The 22,671-nt window shown below is 48.3% G+C and overlaps 1 protein-coding gene across 1 annotated transcript; it reads right to left on the bottom strand.

Moving 5' to 3' along the window:
- Positions 1-1,616: 1,616 nt before the first annotated feature.
- Positions 1,617-22,079, bottom strand: LOC130384188 (glutamate receptor ionotropic, kainate 3-like). Its single transcript, XM_056592289.1, has 6 exons — positions 21,820-22,079; positions 17,457-17,575; positions 11,355-11,572; positions 8,610-8,835; positions 8,224-8,474; positions 1,617-1,826 (listed from the first exon to the last, which is right to left on the bottom strand). The coding sequence occupies exons 1-6, from the start codon at positions 22,077-22,079 to the stop codon at positions 1,617-1,619; spliced, it is 1,284 nt and encodes a 427-aa protein (XP_056448264.1).
- Positions 22,080-22,671: the final 592 nt, after the last annotated feature.

The raw sequence follows: 22,671 nt of genomic DNA, 5'->3' as shown, positions 1-22,671 counted from the left end.
CTAGGTAAGCTTGCTGATTGGTCGCTGGGGCCAGGTGTTGCTGAACACTCGGACCACACTCGACAGCTTCCCTTCCAGACACCTACCGCAGTGCCTCTGACAGTCCTCTGACAGTCAACCGCAGGGCTTCTGTTAGAAGTTGCTGGATTTGCTTCGGTTGGTTCCTTATTGTACTGGAGTTGTTACCCTTTTCTCCATAATTATTATAGTCATCATCATCGTCCCCATCATCATCACCACCGTTATTGTTCTGTTCATCAGTGGTTGTATGCATACGGGCATGTGCGTTAAGTTGTTACATTGATGAATTGAGTGCGAGCGCGAGTCCCCAGTCAGTGGTTTACACAAGACGCTGCGTTGGACCTCCGAGTCGAATGGGACCAGGGAGACGCGCTGAGATCCAGGTAGAAAAGTTCTACTAAAAGGTCATCTTTGGCAATTGTACTTTACTTGGACCAAGATCTTTTAACAGTGAAAGAAAACAAGAAATCAACCCACAATGAAGGCAAACTTCTAATGTATTCTTGTTAAAATGATTCTGCCCCAACACAAACACAGAATTTCATTAGATGATTTTGTACAACATAAGATAACTCTTATTATTTTTGTAGATACATTTCAAACCTTGAATCAATCCTTCTATGCAACAATATTGAAGTCGAGGTCTGTTGTTTCGACACTATTCACTGTTGAATGGATTCTACTGGTAATTACTAACGTCTCCAAAGTCTGCGCCATGTTTGACCAAATGGCTTCCGTCAACCATGGCTCTTCTGTCTCTTCTGGTTGGCGGACCACACTGAGGTATTTCTCTGCCCTCTGCTGCCCCAGATGTCCGGTCGCTCGGTCTACAAAAGGGTTCATGTTGAATGTGCTGTGTGGCGTCCTCGTGCATCTCTTATTGCTCCGCCTTTCACCGCGTCCAGAACACGCCCCCCTCTCTGACTCACCCGGTGCTCAGTGTTCCTGTCAGTTCTAAACGTTCCTGTGTTGGTTCTAATGGTTCCTGTGTCGGTTCTGAAGGTTCCGGCAGCGGTTCTAACTCACTGTTGGGTTTGTGTTCGCACACGTAAACATCAGACATGAAGTCGGACGGTCAGGGAGAGTCCCGCCTCTGGCCGGGGGCATCCCGCCGGGAGGGGGCAGGGGTGGGAGGGAGAGGGGGGGAGAGGGAGGGAAGAGGGGGAGGGGGAGGGTGGGAGGGGGAGCGAGGAGGGTGGAGGGGGGGGGGGGTGGGTGAGGTCATACCTGTGTCGCCGAGGCGGCCATCTTGAGTTGCCCGTGCTTGGTGAGGGTGCTCATGTTGCTATGGGAGATGGAGAGGGGGCCGTGGTGGTCGCCGTGGGAGACGGAGAGGGGGCCGTGGTGGTCGCCGTGGGAGATGGAGAGGGGGCCGTGGTGGTCGCCGTGGGAGACGGAGAGGGGGCCGTGGTGGTCGCCGTGGGAGACGGAGAGGGGGCCGTGGTGGTCGCCGTGGGAGATGGAGTGGGGGCCGTGGTGGTCGCCGTGGGAGATGAAGCGGGGGAGGGGGAGGTCCAGGCCGTTGTCCCGAGGCTCCGAGGGGAACGGCAGCCGGCTCAGCAGGAGGGCCTTCCCGGGCAGCGGCGGGCCGGTCGTCACGGGAACACGTGGCTCCTCCCAGGGCTGCAGGTCGTGTCCTTTCCCGGGAGTCGGCGGTCGCTGTACGTGTGCATGTTGATCACGGCGTCCATCTTGCTCGGCGGCGGTGGCGGCGGAGGAGGAGGGGGAGGGGCTCGGTGTTTGACACGCCTCTCGCAGGTGAAGGACTGTCTGATCTCGTCCACCATGGCACTGCACAAAGACCTCTGGGCGTAAGGGGGGAGGGCGAGAGAGGGAGGGGGGAGGGGAGAGAGAGAGGAGGAGGGCGGCCTTAGCTTCATACCGTCTGACAGGAAGTGGAGCGGCGGCATCACAAGGCAACGCCGCTGAGTCCTCATGGCCCTTCTCTTGTTTACATGGTTAACATGTTTTAAATGTTTCACAAGATTCCCATGTTTTACATGTTTCATATGGTTGACGTGTTTCACAGGTAAAACATGTTTTACCTGTTTTTTTGGGACCTGCATCTTTTGCCTGAGTGTGTATTTGCAGTTTTTTTGTGAGTCATTAAGTCCAAGCACACCCATACAAACTACACAAACACCCACAAACCCCACTAACCCCACACACTCCCACACACACACACACACACCACACAAACACAAACGCACACACCACACACACACACACACACACACAGACACACACACACACACACACACACACACACACACACACTAACACTAACACTAACGTGCACTAACGAGCGAGCCAGAGACGCAGGCCTTGGAATCCACCAATAGGAGATCTGATTTGCTCTCCTGACATTTGCAGTGACTAATAATGGATTAATTTCATATGCTCCAATTTGCAATGAATGCTTTTAAAATAAGTTGTGTTATCGCGGCCAAGTTCCTGGGATTAGTCAGAGTCACGCAAATCCTTTCCTGTCACGGCTGAACAGAAAGGCTGCGATGCTATGGAGGAACGCTGCCTGCTTCCTGCTCAGAGTGGGATTAAACACGATTTATGTCCTGCTGGAGCCTAATTCAATTAATGTTCACTTCATCTGTCGTTATTCTCTATTATCGCAACCCTATCCTACAAACGCATAATCCAAGCTCCTAAACATCACCCACTATATGATATTCTACATCATGACCTACTACATCATAATCTACTACATCATGATCCACAGCATCATGATCCACAGCATCATGATCCACTGTGACCTAATACATCAGGACCTACTACATCATGATCCACTATGACCTACTACATCATGACCTACTACATCATGATCCACAGCATCATGATCCACTATGACCTACTACATCATAATCTACTACATCATGATCCACAGCATCATGATCCACTGTGACCTACTACATCAGGACCTACTACATCATGATCCACTATGACCTACTACATCATGATCCACAGCATCATGATCCACTATGACCTACTACATCATAATCTACTACATCATGATCCACTATGACCTACTACATCATGACCTACTACATCATGATCCACAGCATCATGATCCACTATGACCTACTACATCATAATCTACTACATCATGATCCACAGCATCATGATCCACTATGACCTACTACATCATAATCTACTACATCATGATCCACTATGACCTACTACATCATGACCTACTACATCATGATCCACAGCATCATGATCCACTATGACCTACTACATCATAATCTACTACATCATGATCCACTATGACTTACTACATCATGACCTACTACATCATGTTCCACAGGATCATGATCCAGTATGACCTACTACATCATGATCCACAGCATCATGATCCACTATGACCTACTACATCATGATCCACTATGACCTACTACATCATGATCCACTATGACCTACTACATCATGATCCACAGCATCATGATCCACTATGACCTACTACATCATAATCTACTACATCATGATCCACTATGACCTACTACATCATGATCCACAGCATCATGATCCACTATGACCTACTACATCAGGACCTACTACATCATGATCCACTATGACCTACTACATCATGATCCACAGCATCATGATCCACTATGACCTACTACATCATAATCTACTACATCATGATCCACTATGACCTACTACATCATGATCCACTGCATCATGATCCACTATGACCTACTACATCAGGATCTACTACATCATGATCCACTATGACCTACTACATCATGACCTACTACATCATGATCCACAGCATCATGATCCACTATGACCTACTACATCATAATCTACTACATCATGATCCACTATGACCTACTACATCATGACCTACTACATCATGATCCACAGCATCATGATCCACTATGACCTACTACATCATAATCTACTACATCATGATCCACAGCATCATGATCCACTATGACCTACTACATCATGATACACAGCATCATGATCCACTATGACCTACTAAATCAGGACCTACTACATCATGATCCACTATGACCTACTACATCATGATCCACAGCATCATGATCCACTATGACCTACTACATCATAATCTACTACATCATGATCCACTATGACCTACTACATCATGACCTACTACATCATGATCCACAGCATCATGATCCACTATGACCTACTACATCATAATCTACTACATCATGATCCACAGCATCATGATCCACTATGACCTACTACATCATAATCTACTACATCATGATCCACTATGACCTACTACATCATGACCTACTACATCATGATCCACAGCATCATGATCCACTATGACCTACTACATCATAATCTACTACATCATGATCCACTATGACTTACTACATCATGACCTACTACATCATGTTCCACAGGATCATGATCCAGTATGACCTACTACATCATGATCCACAGCATCATGATCCACTATGACCTACTACATCATGATCCACTATGACCTACTACATCATGATCCACTATGACCTACTACATCATGATCCACAGCATCATGATCCACTATGACCTACTACATCATAATCTACTACATCATGATCCACTATGACCTACTACATCATGATCCACAGCATCATGATCCACTATGACCTACTACATCAGGACCTACTACATCATGATCCACTATGACCTACTACATCATGATCCACAGCATCATGATCCACTATGACCTACTACATCATAATCTACTACATCATGATCCACTATGACCTACTACATCATGATCCACTGCATCATGATCCACTATGACCTACTACATCAGGATCTACTACATCATGATCCACTATGACCTACTACATCATGACCTACTACATCATGATCCACAGCATCATGATCCACTATGACCTACTACATCATAATCTACTACATCATGATCCACTATGACCTACTACATCATGACCTACTACATCATGATCCACAGCATCATGATCCACTATGACCTACTACATCATAATCTACTACATCATGATCCACAGCATCATGATCCACTATGACCTACTACATCATGATACACAGCATCATGATCCACTATGACCTACTAAATCATGACCTACTACATCATGACCTACTACATCATGACCTACTACATCATGATCCACAGCATCATGATCCACTATGACCTACTACATCATAATCTACTACATCATGATCCACAGCATCATGATCCACTATGACCTACTACATCATAATCTACTACATCATGATCCACTATGACCTACTACATCATGACCTACTACATCATGATCCACAGCATCATGATCCACTATGACCTACTACATCATGACCTACTACATCATGATCCACAGCATCATGATCCACTATGACCTACTATATCATGACCTACTACATCATGACCTACTACATCATGACCTACTACATCATGATCCACAGCATCATGATCCACAGCATCATGATCCACTATGACCTACTATATCATGACCTACTACATCATGACCTACTACATCAGGACCTACTACATCATGATCGACTATGACCTACTGCAAACCATGACCTACTACATCAGGACCTACTACATCATGATCGACTATGACCTACTGAATCATGACCTACTGCCTCATGACCTACTACATCATGATCCACTGCATCATGATCCACAATGACCTACTACATCATGAACTACTGCATCATGATCTACTACATCATGATCCACTACATCATGATCCACTACATCAAGACCTACTACATCATGATCCACTACATCATGATCTACTACATCATGATCTACTACATCATTATCTACTACATCATGATCCACTACGTAACCTACCGTACATTATGTAACCTACCGTTCATTATGTAACCTACCATCAGCTATGTTACCTACTGTTCACTATCTAACCTACCGTTCACTATTTAACCTATAATCCACTATGTAACCTATCGTTCACTATGTAACCTACCGTTCATTATGTAACCTACCGTTCACTATGTAACCTACCGTTCACTATGTAACCTACCGTTCACTATGTAACCTATAATCCACTATGTAACCTATCGTTCACTATGTAACCTATCGTTCACTATGTAACCTATAATCCACTATGTAACCTATTGTTCACTATGTAACCTATCGTTCACTATGTAACCTACCGTTCACTATGTAACCTATAATCCACTATGTAACCTATCGTTCACTATGTAACCTATCGTTCACTATGTAACCTACCGTTCACTATGTAACCTATAATCCACTATGTAACCTATCGTTCACTATGTAACCTATAATCCACTATGTAACCTACCGTTCATTATGTAACCTACCGTTCACTATGTAACCTACCGTTCACTATGTAACCTACCGTTCACTATGTAACCTATAATCCACTATGTAACCTACCGTTCACTATGTAACCTATAATCCACTATGTAACCTATAATCCACTATGTAACCTATCGTTCACTATGTAACCTATCGTTCACTATGTAACCTATCGTTCACTATGTAACCTATAATCCACTATGTAACCTATCGTTCACTATGTAACCTACCGTTCACTATGTAACCTACCGTTCACTATGTAACCTACCGTTCACTATGTAACCTGCCGTTCACTATGTAACCTGCCGTTCACTATGTAACCTATCGTTCACTATGTAACCTACCGTTCACTATGTAACCTATCGTTCACTATGTAACCTACCGTTCACTATGTAACCTACTGTTCACTATGTAACCTACCGTTCACTATGTAACCTATCGTTCACTATGTAACCTACCGTTCACTATGTAATCTACTGTTCACTATGTAACCTACCGTTCACTATGTAACCTACCGTTCACTATGTAACCTACCGTTCACTATGTAACCTACCGTTCACTATGTAACCTGCCGTTCACTATGTAACCTACCGTTCACTATGTACCCCAGCGCATTGTGCTTTACTACATCGTCCCCTGGGCCTTAAGGAGGATCTGAGTCATGGTTAGGTTAGGGTTAGGGTTAGGGTTAACCCTAACCCTTACCCTTTACTACATCGTCCCCTGGGCCTTAAGGAGGATCTGAGTCATGGTTAGGTTAGGGTTAGGGTTAGGGTTAACCCTAACCCTTTACTACATCTTCCCCTAGGCCTTAAAGAGGATCTGAGTCATGGTGAGGCTAGGGTTAGGGTTAGGGTTAACCTTAACCCTAACCCTTACCCTTTACTACATCGTCCCCTGGGCCTTAAGGAGGATCTGAGTCATGGTTAGGGTTAGGGTTAGGGTTAGGGTTAGGGTTAGGGTTAACCCTAACCCTTTACTACATCTTCCCCTAGGCCTTAAGGAGGATCTGAGTCATGGTGAGGCTAGGGTTAGGGTTAGGGTTAACCTTAACCCTAACCCTAACCCTTTACTACATCGTCCCCTGGGCCTTAAGGAGGATCTGAGTCATGGTTAGGTTAGGGTTAGGGTTAGGGTTAACCTTAACCCTAACCCTAACCCTAACCCTTTACTACATCGTCCCCTGGGCCTTAAGGAGGATCTGAGTCATGGTGAGGCTAGGGTTAGGGTTAGGGTTAACCCTAACCCTTTACTACATCGTCCCCTAGGCCTTAAGGAGGATCTGAGTCATGGTGAGGCTAGGGTTAGGGTTAACCCTAACCCTAACCCTAACCCTTTACTACATCGTCCCCTGGGCCTTAAGGAGGATCTGAGTCATGGTGAGGTTAGGGTTAGGGTTAGGGTTAACCCTAACCCTAACCCTTTACTACATCGTCCCCTAGGCCTTAAGGAGGATCTGAGTCATGGTGAGGCTAGGGTTAGGGTTAGGGTTAACCCTAACCCTAACCCTAACCCTAACCCTTTACTACATCGTCCCCTAGGCCTTAAGGAGGATCTGAGTCATGGTGAGGCTAGGGTTAGGGTTAGGGTTAACCCTAACCCTAACCCTAACCCTTTACTACATCGTCCCCTGGGCCTTAAGGAGGATCTGAGTCATGGTGAGGTAGGGTTAGGGTTAGGGTTAGGGTTAGGGTTAACCCTAACCCTAACCCTTTACTACATCGTCCCCTGGGCCTTAAGGAGGATCTGAGTCATGGTGAGGTTAGGGTTAGGGTTAGGGTTAGGGTTAACCCTAACCCTTTACTACATCGTCCCCTAGGCCTTAATAAGGATCTGAATCAAGGTGAGTCGACCTTCGTGGTGAACTCCCGGGGGAGACCGTCTACCTGCTCGCGCTCGGCCGTCTTCCTCAGCTTGTAGACGAACTCTGCGATGGCCACGAACACGGAGAGCACCAGGCCGGAGGCCAGCACGATGAAGATGCCGCCCAGGTTCTGGATGCCCATGGGGCCGCTCTCCCGCCGCTCCTCCCCCTGGCAGCTGGTGCCGCTCCACCACTTCTCCTTCAGCATGTGCAGCCGGCCGTCCTCCAGGATGCTCAGGATGGCGATGGTCACCTTGTCCCTGTAGGGAGATCCTGAAACGAAGCAGCGGGAGACGGTGAGCTCCTCCGAAGAACCTTGTTCTCCTCGCTCGGGTTCCATCTCGGTGCTGATCCCACATTTGACAGGCGTGTGAGTATAAAGCATGCCGATTGGCCGGTTGGTCTTACCGAGGGGCGTGCCCACGCCATAGCCCTTGCTGTCGATGATGCCCCCCACCTGTGTGAGGTTACAGTTGCGGCGGGTGATGTAGTCGATGGTGGTGGACTCCATCAGCAGGGCGTAGTCAGAGCGGAGCACCCGCTGGATGCCCTCCTCGATGGACTTGACCAGCGACGAGCTCGGCTTGCTGCTCATGAACGCCCACATCTTCTCAAAGGTGGACACCTTGGACTTCTGATGGGAGAATCATGAGCAACGCTTTAGAGGAGAAGCTTTTTTTTAATCATCATAACTTTAATAATTAAGCCCCTTTCAAAAACAGAGATAATCTCAGACAGTCCCTTTTGTAGAGAGAAAAATACGTTAAAGATCTAAAAAAATACGTAGGGACAATCTGGATCAGATTGGTCAAATCTAAAGTAATAAAATAACAGATAAAAGGACACATTATTACAAATATTACAACTTCGGAAAACGGATACCAGATAAAAGCAAGAGGGTAGAACCATGTTTCAGAAGAGATTAAAAAGTTGGTTCTTCTCTCGGCCCGGCTGCCATGGCGACCAGACCACTGAAGGTGTTCACATTAAGCAAACATTCAGAGACCTCTTCCAAAACGGACTGACCCTCCGAGGGGAACATCTCTTCTCCATGACAAAGTTTGATCAAGAAAAACACTTTGAATGACGCCCTGGTAATATAAAGTCTGTTCTACTGACCTAAACACATCTTTAAAACACTCATCCAAAAGGAGGACTTATTTCAGATGATTAGCCATCGTGATCTTCAGTCTGTGGTTGAACTAACTTGAGTCTATCTAACGTGAGTCTATTGTTCTGTGTACTGAGAGGGGCCCGGCCTCGATTCGCATGGTATCAGGACATGTGGTCACGCCGTTTCACAAGAGGGTCACAATCACACCACGTCTAATCCAGGGAGATGAGTCTCAGAGCGGCCATGTCTGGTCACATTTAAATGCCCTGGGAGGGGGAGACCAAAGGACCCTCAGAGCGGACATGTCTTGTATCGTCTGTGTGGAGGAACAAACCAAATGCGCTGGACTAATATTTCTGGCATAAGTGGCTCTAGTCAGGTATGTTTTTGTGACATTAATGAAGCTGTGTAACATCTCAGTTCTTATAGGGCTCAGGGCGGCCAGAAAGATCATATTCTGGTTTGTCATATCGAGTCAAACAGAGGCCATGACAAACTGAGTGTCTTAGTGTCCTCATCAGTATATATCAGTATATGTATACAGGTTAGATCAGGGGGTTAGTGGATTCAGACCAGGGGTTAGTGGATTCAGACCAGGGGGTTAGTGGATTAAGACCCGGCGTTTAGTGGATTCAGAACAGGGGGTTAGTGGATTAAGACCAGGGGGTTAGTGGATTCAGAACAGGGGGTTAGTGGATTAAGACCAGCGGGTTAGTGGATTCAGAACAGGGGGTTAGTGGATTCAGACCAGGGGGTTAGTGGATTCAGACCAGTGGGTTAGTGGATTCAGAACAGGGGGTTAGTGGATTCAGAACAAGGGGTTCGTGGATTCAGACCAGGGGGTTATTCGATTCAGAACAGGGGGTTAATTGATTCAGAACAGGGGGTTAGTGGATTCAGAAAAGGGGGTTAGTGGATTCAGAACAGTGGGTTAGTGTATCTTCATACAGTAGTGAGGATGCGGACCAGAGAGAGGCCGGGGGTTCATCTTTATCTACTTTAATTCTGCTCCCGTTCTGAAATGTAAATCTTTACAGATAAAATCCGAAAAACAAGTAAAAAGTTGTCACATGTATATCAAGATGTATAGCTATCTTTTTCCCCTGTATGTTTGATGCAGAGTGAAATCCAATTAGGAATAAGAATAGGAAATAAAAATAGAATAAAATATTATGAGGTACAGCAGGTCGAACATTTACCAACAAATACCATCCCAGAGTTAGCTCCAGTGTGTAAACAAACATACTATCCACCACCTCAGAATACTCCGTCAGCAATGCCGGACCTTCCACAGGAATGTGCATTATCTTTTTCCTTCTCAGAAAACTGTGGATTGAGTTATTCAGCAAAAACAACAGGAGCATCTGAGGCTGATCCAGAAATAATAAAAAAATATGTCAAAACCCTGCAGGCCAAAGCTGAAAGTTTGAAATAAAAAAATCAGTATGGGGGAAGAATTTCAAACGCTGTGGAGAAGGGTAGGAGAAGCAGAATGCTCTGACTGGGGATTAGCTCCATACTGTAGCTCACATACATATATTCACTGGGTATTGATTCTGTTTGGGCGGCCAACAGGCTCACTGTAAGGAGACGGAAAGTTCTGTGAAGAGAGGAGTAAGCCTTATGAGGGATTCTCATGTTTATACGAGTTGGTTTTCACCATGAAATATAAATGTTTTGAACCTGGGAAACACAATCAAACCAGGGGAAAAGCCTATCATCATCATCTACTTTTTCGGTTGGTTTGGATTAAATTTGCAATCAATCTTTTGCTTCTCCTCTCTGGAACTGTCTGCCAGAGGGGTGTCCTCAACGTCCAAATGTTCAAACAACCTCTTTAAACATACCTCATTAGTTGAGCTTTCTCCTAACCAAGTAGCGGGGCATCTCCTCTGGTTTCTTCTTCTAAACAAAGGACCGATAACTGTTGTGTAATCTCCCTTGTACAGCACTTTGTTGAAAAAGCGCTGTATACACAACGTTTATCTGATTCTGCCTCCGTCTCAGGTGTTAAACAACTTGAACCCTGTGCTGCTGACCTTGAAGAAGGTCATGGTGGCGCCGTCCTTCACCACGCCGTAGTCGATGCGGGTCTGCTTGGCGATGTCGTCGGCGGACTCCACGGGCGAGTCCATCCTCTCGATGGTGAGAAAGGCGGCCAGGTTAGCGGTGTAGGAGGAGATGATGATCAGGGTGAAGAACCACCAGATGCCCCCGATGATCCTGGTGGAAAGGGCCTTGGGCATCAGCTCTGAACCTGGGGAGAGCCACGACACAAGGCAGGGTCAGGAACCGCCCAATCAGAGCACAGACACAAGGCAGGGTCAGGAACCGCCCAATCAGAGCACAGACACAAGGCAGGGTCAGGAACCACCCAATCAGAGCACAGACACAAGGCAGGGTCAGGAACCGCCCAATCAGAGCACAGACACAAGGCAGGGTCAGGAACCACCCAATCAGAGCACAGACACAAGGCAGGGTCAGGAACCGCCCAATCAGAGCACAGACACAAGGCAGGTTCCGGTTCACCGCTCAGACGCTCCCTCTCTCAGGTGCTACGTACGCCCTGTCTTAAACGGTCTCTCTCTCAGGTGGAACATACGCCCTGTATGAAACGGTCTCTCTGTCAGGTGGAACATACGCCCTGTGTGAAACGGTCTCTCTGTCAGGTGGAACATACGCCCTGTGTGAAACGGTGTCTCTCTCCTGCCAATGTAAAGTAAGATCTTCCTCCATATTGAACGTTGTTTACTGGGTGTTTAACTGTGTTGTATGTGGTTCAGTTCACTGATGCTGTATTGTTCTCCGTGTGGTAGAGCTCAGTGACTGCAGAGGGATATCAGCGTAGTGTTTACCATGTCCCTGACTGTGTGGAGGTGTCAAAGTTACTTTAGCTCTGCTTTCTGACAACCTCTAACATGCCCTTGGGTTCCTCACCCTCCTCTCCTCTACACGGAAGATTTATGAGGCCAATTCTGAAGAGTAACCAGCCCACTGGGGGAGGTGTTGGGGTGGGGGTGTGAGTGGTCAGGTTTTAACCTCCTCGCTAAATTTGATTGGATTCGTCCTTTGTGTTTTCACAAAGGCTGAGACGGCGGCACAACGCCCTCTCCGAGGAGAGCAGCTCACCCGGCCGGCGGACGGAGAGAGAGAGGACAACACGCGGCCGAGTGAATCCACGCTCACGCTATAAAATACTGTTGTCAGCAGAGAACATTGGCACCGCCGCGCTCTAACAGATACACAGCAGATTGGACGTGGAGTGCCAAGAAAATAAAAGTGCTTCAATGTGCTTCAGGTTTTTTCCTTGAAGTACAAAATAAAAGCTTGTCAATATGCTTTAGGTTTTTCCTTGAAGAACAAAATAAAAGCGTGTCAATGTGCTTTATGTTTTCTGTTCAGAAGGACGTGTGTCTCCTGTAATATTTCTCCTGTAATATAAGCGTCCTTCCAGAGATTATTTAGGCCGAGGCTCCTCTTCCTCCTTTTCCTGGCTCCTTCTTCTCCAGGTGGAGGAGGAGAGAGAGGTAGGGATAAAGTGAGTTTCTGAAGATGAGATGAAATGAGATACTGTTCATCTCAGAGGACGGATAGGGAGCAAAATACAATACACACAATACATACAAGATGGAGCACAAATGTAATATAGTCTTCTAAGATTCTGTTGTAGTTTCTCTCCGTACCGTAACATGTTATGGATCACTATAAAGTCTAATTCAGATTATTATGCTGATCATTAGTTATCACCTTGCTTCAGAGGTATCACTGCTCATGTACAACTGCACCAAGGCGCCTCTATCTCAGTGAAAACTATTTTGTAGAGAAAAATAAATCAAATTCCCTTCATGTTGAGTGGTGATATGAAAGCTTTACGTTGGGGTGGAGGCTCTGTGCGCCCTAGCGCTGCTCTGATAGCTTTCTAACTCTCTTCTGAAAGTCATTTCACTTTTCCTTTGACTCGGGAGATTGAAAAATAAAACATCTTCTCTTTCTCCTGCTAGCAGCTCACACTGACATCACAAGGAAACCTCCTGTATGTCACTCTGACATCTTCAGGACAAATCCTGGGCCGTACTCTGACATCATCGGGGAGATCCTTGGCCGTACTCTCACATCACCAGGGCGTTTCCTGTTGTGAACTCTGACCTCAGCAGGACCGTTCCTGTCTATAACGTTGGACATCATCAGGACTCAGCTAACCCACATTTACACCTGGCTTTACAATGAAAGCTAATGAACCATGCATGAATGACAGTTTATTCCTGAGTTGGATTCCAGCGTGTTGCCGACGGTTTCCCAGCCCTCGGTGGGTTATGATGGGACTCATGTTTGTTGTGACAGCCCGGCTTCCTCTCCAAGTGTTTGTGGTGTTTCCTCCGAGGTCTGTGACTCTGGACGAGCTGCCAGGCTTCATGTGTCGCTGGCCTCGGCTGCTGCGTCAAACCAAACGCTTCCATTTCAGCAGCTGTCACAACGTTTGGCGGCAGCAGCGTGAGACGACTGCGTCCATGACGCCCTGACAAACACACCAGGGAGACACACCAGGGAGACACACCAGGGAGACACACCAGGGGGACACACCAGGGGGACACACCAGGGGGACACACCAGGAGGACACACCAGGGAGACACACCAGGGAGACACACCAGGGGGACACACCAGGGGGACACACCAGGAGGACACACCAGGGGGACACACCAGGGAGACACACCAGGGAGACACACCAGGGAGACACACCAGGGGGACACACCAGGAGGACACACCAGGGAGACACACCAGGGAGACACACCAGGGGGACACACCAGGGGGACACACCAGGAGGACACACCAGGGAGACACACCAGGGAGACACACCAGGGAGACACACCAGGGCGACACACCAGGGGGACACACCAGGGAGACACACCAGGGGGACACACCAGGGAGACATACCAGGGAGACACACCAGGGGGACACACCAGGGGGACACACCAGGAGGACACACCAGGGAGACACACCAGGGGGACACACCAGGGAGACACACCAGGGAGACACACCAGGGGGACACACCAGGAGGACACACCAGGGAGACACACCAGGGAGACACACCAGGGGGACACACCAGGGGGACACACCAGGGGGACACACCAGGAGGACACACCAGGGGAGAGGAGGTGGGGAGGAGCTCCAACACAAGAGGAGAGGAGGTGGAGACCAACACAAGCCTGTAGCCTGTAGCCAGTAGCAGGTAGCAGGTAGCCTGTAGCCAGTAGCCAGTAGCAGGTAGCAGGTAGCAGGTAGCCTGTAGCCTGTAGCAGGTAGCAGGTAGCAGGTAGCCTGTAGCCTGTAGCCTGTAGCAGGTAGCCAGTAGCAGGTAGCCTGTAGCCTGTAACCTGTAGCAGGTAGCCAGTAGCAGGTAGCCTGTAGCCTGTAGCAGGTAGCCTGTAGCAGGTAGCAGATAGCCTGTAGCCTGTAGCCTGTAGCCTGTAGCCTGTAGCCTGTAGCCTGTAGCCTGTAGCCTGTAGCCTGTAGCCTGTTGCCTGTAGCCTGTAGCCGGTAGCCTTGCCTTCAGCAGATCATCCAGCGTGACCTCCAGGGGATGGCCCTCTGGTCCATGAGGAGGAGACTCACCCTGCTCTGGTATCAGACCGCTGTGAGGGCTGGTCCACCTGATCCAGTGCTCTGCGGTATTAGCTCCGCGGTGTTAGCGCTATGCTACCAACTGCTGAACACCGCGCTCCCTCCAGGGCCGAAGCATCAGCTGAGAACCACGGCACCTCCGGCTCCTCCTCTCCTCTCTCCTCACCGTGCCTCCTTTTCTCTTCTCTCCTCACTGTGGCTCCTCTCCTCTCTCATCACTGTGGCTCCTCCTACTCCTCCTCTCCTCCTTCCTCACTGGGCCTCCTCCTGCTCCTCCACTCCTCACCGTGCCTCCTCTCCTCACTGTGGCTCCTCTTCTCCTCTCTGTGGCTCCTCCTCTCCTCCTCTCCTCCTTCCTCACTGGGCCTCCTCCTGCTCCTCACTTTGGCTCCTCTCCTCTCTCCTCACTGTGCCTTCTCCTCTCCTTCTCTCCTTCCTCACTGGGCCTCCTCCTCTCCTCTCTCCTCACTGTGGCTCCTCCTCTCCTCCTTCCTCACTGGGCCTCCTCCTCTCCTCTCTCCTCACAGTACTCTGCTAGCCCCGCAACGCTAGCGTTAGCTCGGTGAAGCGCTAGCATTAACTCAGTGGAGCGCTTTTATTAGCACGGTCGAGCGCTAGCGTTAGTACAGTGGAGTGCTAGCATAAGCATGGTGGAGCGCTAGCGTTAGCTAAGTTGAGCGCTAGCGTTAGCACGGTTGAGCAATAGCGTTAGCACGTTGGAGCACTAGTGTTAGCATGGTCAAGCGCAAGTGTTAGCACGGTGAGGCGCTAGCGTTAGCTCGGTGAAGCGCTAGCATTAGCTTGGTGCAGCACTAACGTTAGCACAGTGGAACGCTAACATTAGCACGGTCAAGCGCTAGCACGGTGGAGCGCTAGCGTTAGCTAAGTGGAGCGCTAGCGTGAGCACGGTGAAGCGCTAGCGTTAGCACGGTGTAGCGCCAGGTGACCGCTGAGCGTGCTCCTCTGTCCTCCACCCTGAAGCCGTCGTCTCCTCCCGGGGGAGCTGGCTCAGGGCCCCTCCTGTGTACTGACGGGGCCCTCGGGGGGGCCCTCGGGGGGGGCCCTCAGGGGGGGCCCTCAGGGGGAGCCCTCGGGAGGGCCCTCAGAGGCCCGAGGTGAACGTAGCAGCGATTAGCAGCGGCCCTTAAGAGCCCTCAGACACAATAGAAACTAAAAGCACTTCTGAAACTCCCGTCACATCGAGGATAAGAAGGGTAATAAAACGACACAATATACATATATATATACATGCATTCATATCTACATGTAAACATACAGTACATATTTATATATATGGCTGGAAAATAGTAACATTATCTTGCTGTGTTTGGGCGCAAACTTCCGCCCAGCCAGATGGAGGCATCTTAAAGAGAGTTTGAACCTTTTCTCCGTCAAGCAGTGACACTAAGCTACGCTAACAGCTACGCTAACTGCTCCTAAGCCACACCGCCACCTGTCTCAACTGAGTGTTTCCGTTTTCCAGGACAGAGCTGAACAGGAGTGTCTGACTCATGAGCGTTATAATCTCATAACAGGCCGTACAGAATCACTCGGGGTAAAAACGTCTGCTTTTATACTGTTTGGTTTAAAAGGGTTCCGTGTTTAAAAGGAGACACTGAGGATCGTATTCAATGACTGTTCTTCTGTTTCTGTGGAGCTACAGAGAAAACTATAAATATGACACAGCCTCACATAACCGGCTGACCCGAGGTATTCTGTTACCTCCATCACTTTCAGGTACCTAGCTCTGTAACACATCAAATAAATATATACAGGTATATGGATGGATGGACTGGAGATGGATGGAAGGATAGATGAATTGGATGGGTTTTTGAATACCGAATATAGATATATCGCTAGATCTGATATAGATACCACCAGACATATTTTACATCTGGTTTGACCACAGCAGGTCGGCCTCATGCTACGCTAGCCTCATGCTACCCTAGCCTCATGCTACAATAGCCTCATGCTACAGTAGTCCAGGCTACACTAGCCTCGTGCTACGCTAGCCTCATGCTACCCTAGCCTCATGCTACCCTAGCCCAGGCTACACTAGCCTGCCTCATGCTACACTTGCATCAGGCTACTAAACTAGCAATATGCTACAGTAGCCTATCTTTAAACTAGCCTCAATGTGGCTGCTCCTAGCGTACCAAACAGCTGACATGAGTCAGACACGATGTGCTCTCAGGCCCTCTCTCTTTGTAGCGCTGTGAACCACTAGGGTTATGATGGAGAAACAAACACAGCGATCTCTTCCCTTCCACGCCTGACAACCTCTGACAAGTGCTCCCCCCCCCATCCAGCAGTGGGGGAGTCACAACAACTCGCTCCTGTCTTGTAGGGCTGAGCTCCGCTCACTGCTGTCAGCCCTGCGTCTCCTACTCCGAGCAGGGCGGAGGGGGCTGAAAGCACACAGCCGGGGAAGGTGGAGGTACAGGAGGAGGTGACGTAGGGAGAGGAGGTGGAGGAGGTGGTGGAGCTGGGGGGAGAAGGACGGAGGGCCTGGGCTGCCGTACCTTGCTGCATCAGGGACCCCACTCCAAACCAGAAGCTGTTGAAGAGGGTGAAGTTGTTCTCCACCACGTCGGAGCCGGGGTTACAGGGATGGGCGTCGTACCACTCGTAGGGGCTGAACCTGGAGGGATAGACCAACACTGAACACATGCTCTTTGTTCTGCTCCCTGACTGAGGCCAACTAATGGGACCTTATGTCTGGATGAGGCTGAGAAGAGGGTTGAAGAAAAGGGGAATAAGGCTTAGCACGTAGCATAGCACCAGCGTGGGAATGACATGTAGCATAGCATCAGCTTGGGAATGATATGTAGCATAGCACCAGCGTGGGAATGACATGTAGCATAGCACCAGCGTGGGAATGACATGTAGCATAGCACCAGCGTGGGAATGACATGTAGCATAGCACCAGCGTGGGAATGACATGTAGCATAGCACCAGCGTGGGAATGACATGTAGCATAGCACCAGCGTGGGAATGACATGTAGCATAGCACCAGCGTGGGAATGACATGTAGCATAGAACCAGCGTGGGAATGACATGAAGCATAGCACCAGCGTGGGAATGACATGTAGCATAGCACCAGCGTGGGAATGACATGTAGCATAGCACCAGCGTGGGAATGACATGTAGCATAGCACCAGCGTGGGAATGACATGTAGCATAGCACCAGCGTGGGAATGACATGTAGCATAGCACCAGCGTGGGAATGACATGTAGCATAGCACCAGCGTGGGAATGGAACCAGGGCGTTTTGCCTTTAGTTATTTTCCAAGTTTTTTCGGAAAACTGTTGTCATCTTTAGGTGATCTTTTAAAAAGTTGAGGGTCCCAATATTGTCCTTTATTTCATCGTCCATTCGGTAACCGTAGTCAATGGTTTATTTCGATTATATCTCTTCTTCTTACTTAAGGCAAAAAATGTGTTCAAACTATTTTAGACATCAAGCGACGACTGCAGAGAAATCAGCAGATCTTTCATTTTATAGTATCTCTGGCGTTTAGCAAAGACATCCACTGACGAGCGCCAATAATCCCTCAACACCAGCCCGCTAGCGGAGATAAGACATGCTAAATGTCACCTTCTTTCCTCCCTGATGTTGAAGAGTTTTTCAAACTGCATTTTGTGACTTTTCCATGTTTTTTTCCCAAAGCGCTCGCTGCTGGTGAAATTGGATGGTGCCGGCGTCAGATAATGTGGGGTTGAAGCCTCTCCACAGACAGCTGTCCACGAGCAGAGCTATGATTAGCCTGCTAGCCTTCCAAAACACATTTAGCAAAGGAAACTCTGCCTCAATGGTGAAAGTGTGTTTTAGACGTGGCACTGAACCCCGAGTGTGTATTTACAGTTAGGGACCAAAACATTTCAATTTAAATATAAAAATGTAGAGGACAGGGGCCAACATTGAGCTGAATGTGAATCAAGTCAAGTTATCACTATACAAAATATGGCATAGGTTTAATAAATGGAGACTATTTTAATATTTCAACACTGATAGAGCTGCAGCTTTTGTCATCTTAGGTTTATTCATAATGAAAAGGGCATGGAGTTAGGGTTAGCACTAAGAGCTGTTGTTTGAATGTGACTTAGGGTTAGCACTAAGAACTGTTCTTTGGATGTGACCTAGGGTTAGCAGTAAGAACTGTTATTTTGATGTGACATAGGGTTAGGGCTAAGAACTGTTCTTTTGATGTGACATAGGGTTAGGGCTAAGAACTGTTCTTTGGATGTGACATAGGGTTAGGGTTAGCAGTAAGAACTGTTCTTTGGATGTGACTTAGGGTTAGCACTAATAACTAATCTTTGGATGTGACTTAGGGTTAGCACTAAGAACTGTTCTTTTGATGTGACATAGGGTTAGGGCTAAGAACTGTTCTTTGGATGTGACATAGGGTTAGGGTTAGCAGTAAGAACTGTTCTTTGGATGTGACATAGGGTTAGCAGGAAGAACTGTTCTTTGTATGTGACATAGGGTTAGCAGTAAGTACTGTTCTCTGGATGTGACATAGGGTTAGGGTTAGCAGTAAGAACTGTTCTCTGGATGTGACATAGGGTTAGCGGTAAGAACTGTTATTTGGATGTCACATAGGGTTAGCAGTAAGAACTGTTATTTGGATGTGACATAGTGTTAGGGTTAGCAGTAAGAACTGTTATTTGGATGTGACATAGGGTTAGCAGTGAGAACTGTTCTTTGGATGTGATATAGAGCTGGCAGTGAGACTGTTCTTTGGATGTGACATAGGGTTAGGGTTAGCACTAATAACTGTTATTTGGATGTGAAATAGGGTTAGCAGTAAGTACTGTTCTCTCGATGTGCAGAGGGTTAGGGTTAGCAGTAAGAACTGTTCTCTGGATGTGACATCGACAGGGCCTCGTACCCCAGGCCGCCCCGGGTCGGCTGGGCTTCTCTGAGGGGTGGGTGGACGGTCTCCCCAGCGCGGTGGGGACCCTAACTCAAACTGCTTGAGTTATAAGGTTTCTGACAGCCTGGTTCCCTGAGACATTAGATCTACGATGGAAGAGGCAGTGGCAGATGGAGTCAGCTGACCAACGCAGCGGTCCTAAAGGTGAGTCAGCTGACCAGCGGTCTGAGAGGTGAGTCAGCTGACCAGCGGTCTGAGAGGTGAGTCAGCTGACCAGCGGTCTGAGAGGTGAGTCAGCTGACCAGCGGTCTGAGGGGTGAGTCAGCTGACCAGCGGTCTGAGAGGTGAGTCAGCTAAACAACGCATCAGCCCTCAAGGTGAGGCCGTTTGGATCAAAGGAAACGAGGCCCTCCTGCGTCTCCTTTGAGAAGAAGGCAGAAAAAGAAAAGCTTTGTGCCGATATAGTTTGACCGTATGAGTGATTAAAAGGTTATTCAGTTTGATGTAAAACAAAAGCCGGCGCTACCGTCAGCGAGCGACCTCCGTTTAATCTGTTAGAGCAGATCGTTCCTCAGTCGAACATTAATAATTCACTACTATGACATCTCCTTTTAGCTGTCGCTTTCTATTCCCTGCCCTGGAAGATATCTCCATCCCTCCCTGAGCCCCTCGCAGTCTCTGATGGCCTCTTAAAGACAACCAAACGCAACGCATAAACCAGGATCGGTATGCATGGCCGCACGCACGCCACGCGCTCAAATGAATCCACTTCGGCGGTTGAACCGTGCAGCTGTTTGCTCTCAGCTGCACATCTTAACTTCCTCAAGAGCCAATTGGAATAAACAGCGACTGAATCCTCCAACAATAGCCTTCCATGACGAGTAGGAAGCCGGTGACATTTCACCAAATTACTGCCTCTTTTCTGTTTCCGGAATATTCATAAAATGGCTTATTTTGTGTGGCGGCTGTGAGTTACAAAAGTGTGTTAAATGTAAATCACTTTAAGCCAATTACAGCCATCCACTCCCATCATTATATATTTACCACTGATTAATGCCATGGATGTTTTTAAGCAAATGCAGATCAAAGACGTCCCTGCCTGCTGAGGGAAATCATCCCAGGGAGAAATGGGGTGATTTTCAGTTTCAAGAATAATACATAAATGTCAAAGCCCTTTTCTTTTGCTTTGCAGGTATGTCATGTATTCCTTTCAAAACATTTCCAAAACGCAATGAATGATTCAGGAAATTGGATTTGACAGAGAATGGAGGAAAGAGTTGAGCTGGCAGCAGGCGCTTTGGATTTGGCTTCCACTGCACACAAGGAAAGGGTTGAACCTCCTCCAAAACAAAACCAGTGACAACAGAGAACCATGGAGGAACAGAGAGATCAACCAGGTGAGACGGCTCCTCTTGCCTGCATGGACAGCCAGGGGCCGTCTGGTCACAAAGGCCACCGTTCACTACATCAGGGAGCAGTGAGTTTGTCTGAGGACGTTCCTCAAGCTAAAGAAGGTCTCATGACCTCAGGTTATCTTTACAGAAGACGGGTTGTCAAACACTTATCTGAAACAAAGAATGTGCAGAAAAGCATTTCAGCTTTTCAAGCTATTTCTTTAGCCATTTCATCACAGCCCCCTGATGTAAGGAAGGCAGGGTCAGGGCTAGTTTAGTGTGAGGGTTGTGTTAGGATTAGGGTATGAAGGTAATGGTTAGGGTATGAAGGTTAAAGTTAGGGTTTGAAGGTTAGCGTTTGGGTTGGGGTTGTGTTAAGGTTATGGTTAGGGTTAGGGGTTAGTGTTAGGGTTTAGGGCGAGAGTTAGGGGGTAGGTTTAGGGTTGTGTTAGGGTAAGGGGTAGGGTTAGGGTTTGAAGGTTAGGGTTAGGGTTAGGGTAAGGGGTTACAGGATATTAATAAGCGTAGGATGGTGCGGGTCGGGCGTGTTGGTCACAGATGAACGGGGATCTCACGTGGATGTAACTAAGAACCTTGTGTCCGGGACGTACCTGGCGATGACAAAGAGCACACAGCTGACGCCCAGGTAGGCCAGCAGGATGTAGACCCAGATGTCAGGGGTCATGGGGTTCAGGAAGGAGAAGAAGCCGGCGTTGGTGGTGTTGGGCTTGCGGTAGAGGATGCTGATGCCCATGCCCATGAAGGGCTTGGAGAAGTCCACCACCTTCTCCCTCATGTAGGTGATGGTGAGGGGGGCAACGGCCAGGTCAGCTCGCTGGGAGACACAGGACGCATGATCACATGACCACATGATCACATGACCACACAACACTTGATCACATGACCACAGGATCAAATGATCCCAGTCGCCTGGCTTCATGGAGGACTAAAGGACGACCGGACGCAGCCCCAGCAGAACAAAACCAGGCAGCCATTTTAGGTACTCTCCAACGCGCCTCACACCCCCTCGGGGGGCCGACGGGCTCGCCCCATTGGATGAAACTCAGCTATCAGGATCATGTCGTCTCCTGGACCCAGCAGGGCTTTGATCCTGGTCATGTGACAAAGGTCAAACAGGAAGTGTTCTTAGTAGCATGTGGCGCTAAGGATTAGCTGCAGCTGCGGCTCTCACAGTGGCGGCTAATGGAAAGGGGGGGTCACCGGCCTATCAGCATAGACAGAGAGCAGGGCACTGCATGGACTTTCTCTCTCTCTCTCTCTCTCTCTCTCTCTCTCTCTCTCTCTCTCTCTCTCACTGTGTGTCTCTCTCTCTCTCTCTCTCTCTCTCTCTCTCTCTCTCTCTCTCTCTCTCTCTCTCTCTCTCTCACTGTGTCTCCCCCTCTGTCTCTCACTGTGTCTCCTTCTCTCTCTTACTCTCTCTCTCTCTCTCTCTCTCTCTCTCT

This window comes from Gadus chalcogrammus, chromosome 6, assembly GCF_026213295.1.
Source record: "Gadus chalcogrammus isolate NIFS_2021 chromosome 6, NIFS_Gcha_1.0, whole genome shotgun sequence".
NCBI lineage: Eukaryota > Metazoa > Chordata > Actinopteri > Gadiformes > Gadidae > Gadus > Gadus chalcogrammus.
The sequence above is the reverse complement of the archived record's forward strand: the minus strand, read 5'-3'. Positions and strand labels throughout refer to the sequence as shown.

Excerpts from the sequence above, each read along its gene's own strand:
- LOC130384188 (XM_056592289.1), bottom strand. The coding sequence starts at position 22,079 with ATGTGGTCATGTGATCATGCGTCCTGTGTCTCCCAGCGAGCTGACCTG. Across the intron at positions 17,576-21,819 it reads GTGCTCTTTGTCATCGCCAG|GTTCAGCCCCTACGAGTGGT; the intron begins GTACGTCCCGGA and ends CTATCCCTCCAG. Across the intron at positions 8,475-8,609 it reads TGGCGTGGGCACGCCCCTCG|GATCTCCCTACAGGGACAAG; the intron begins GTAAGACCAACC and ends GCTTCGTTTCAG.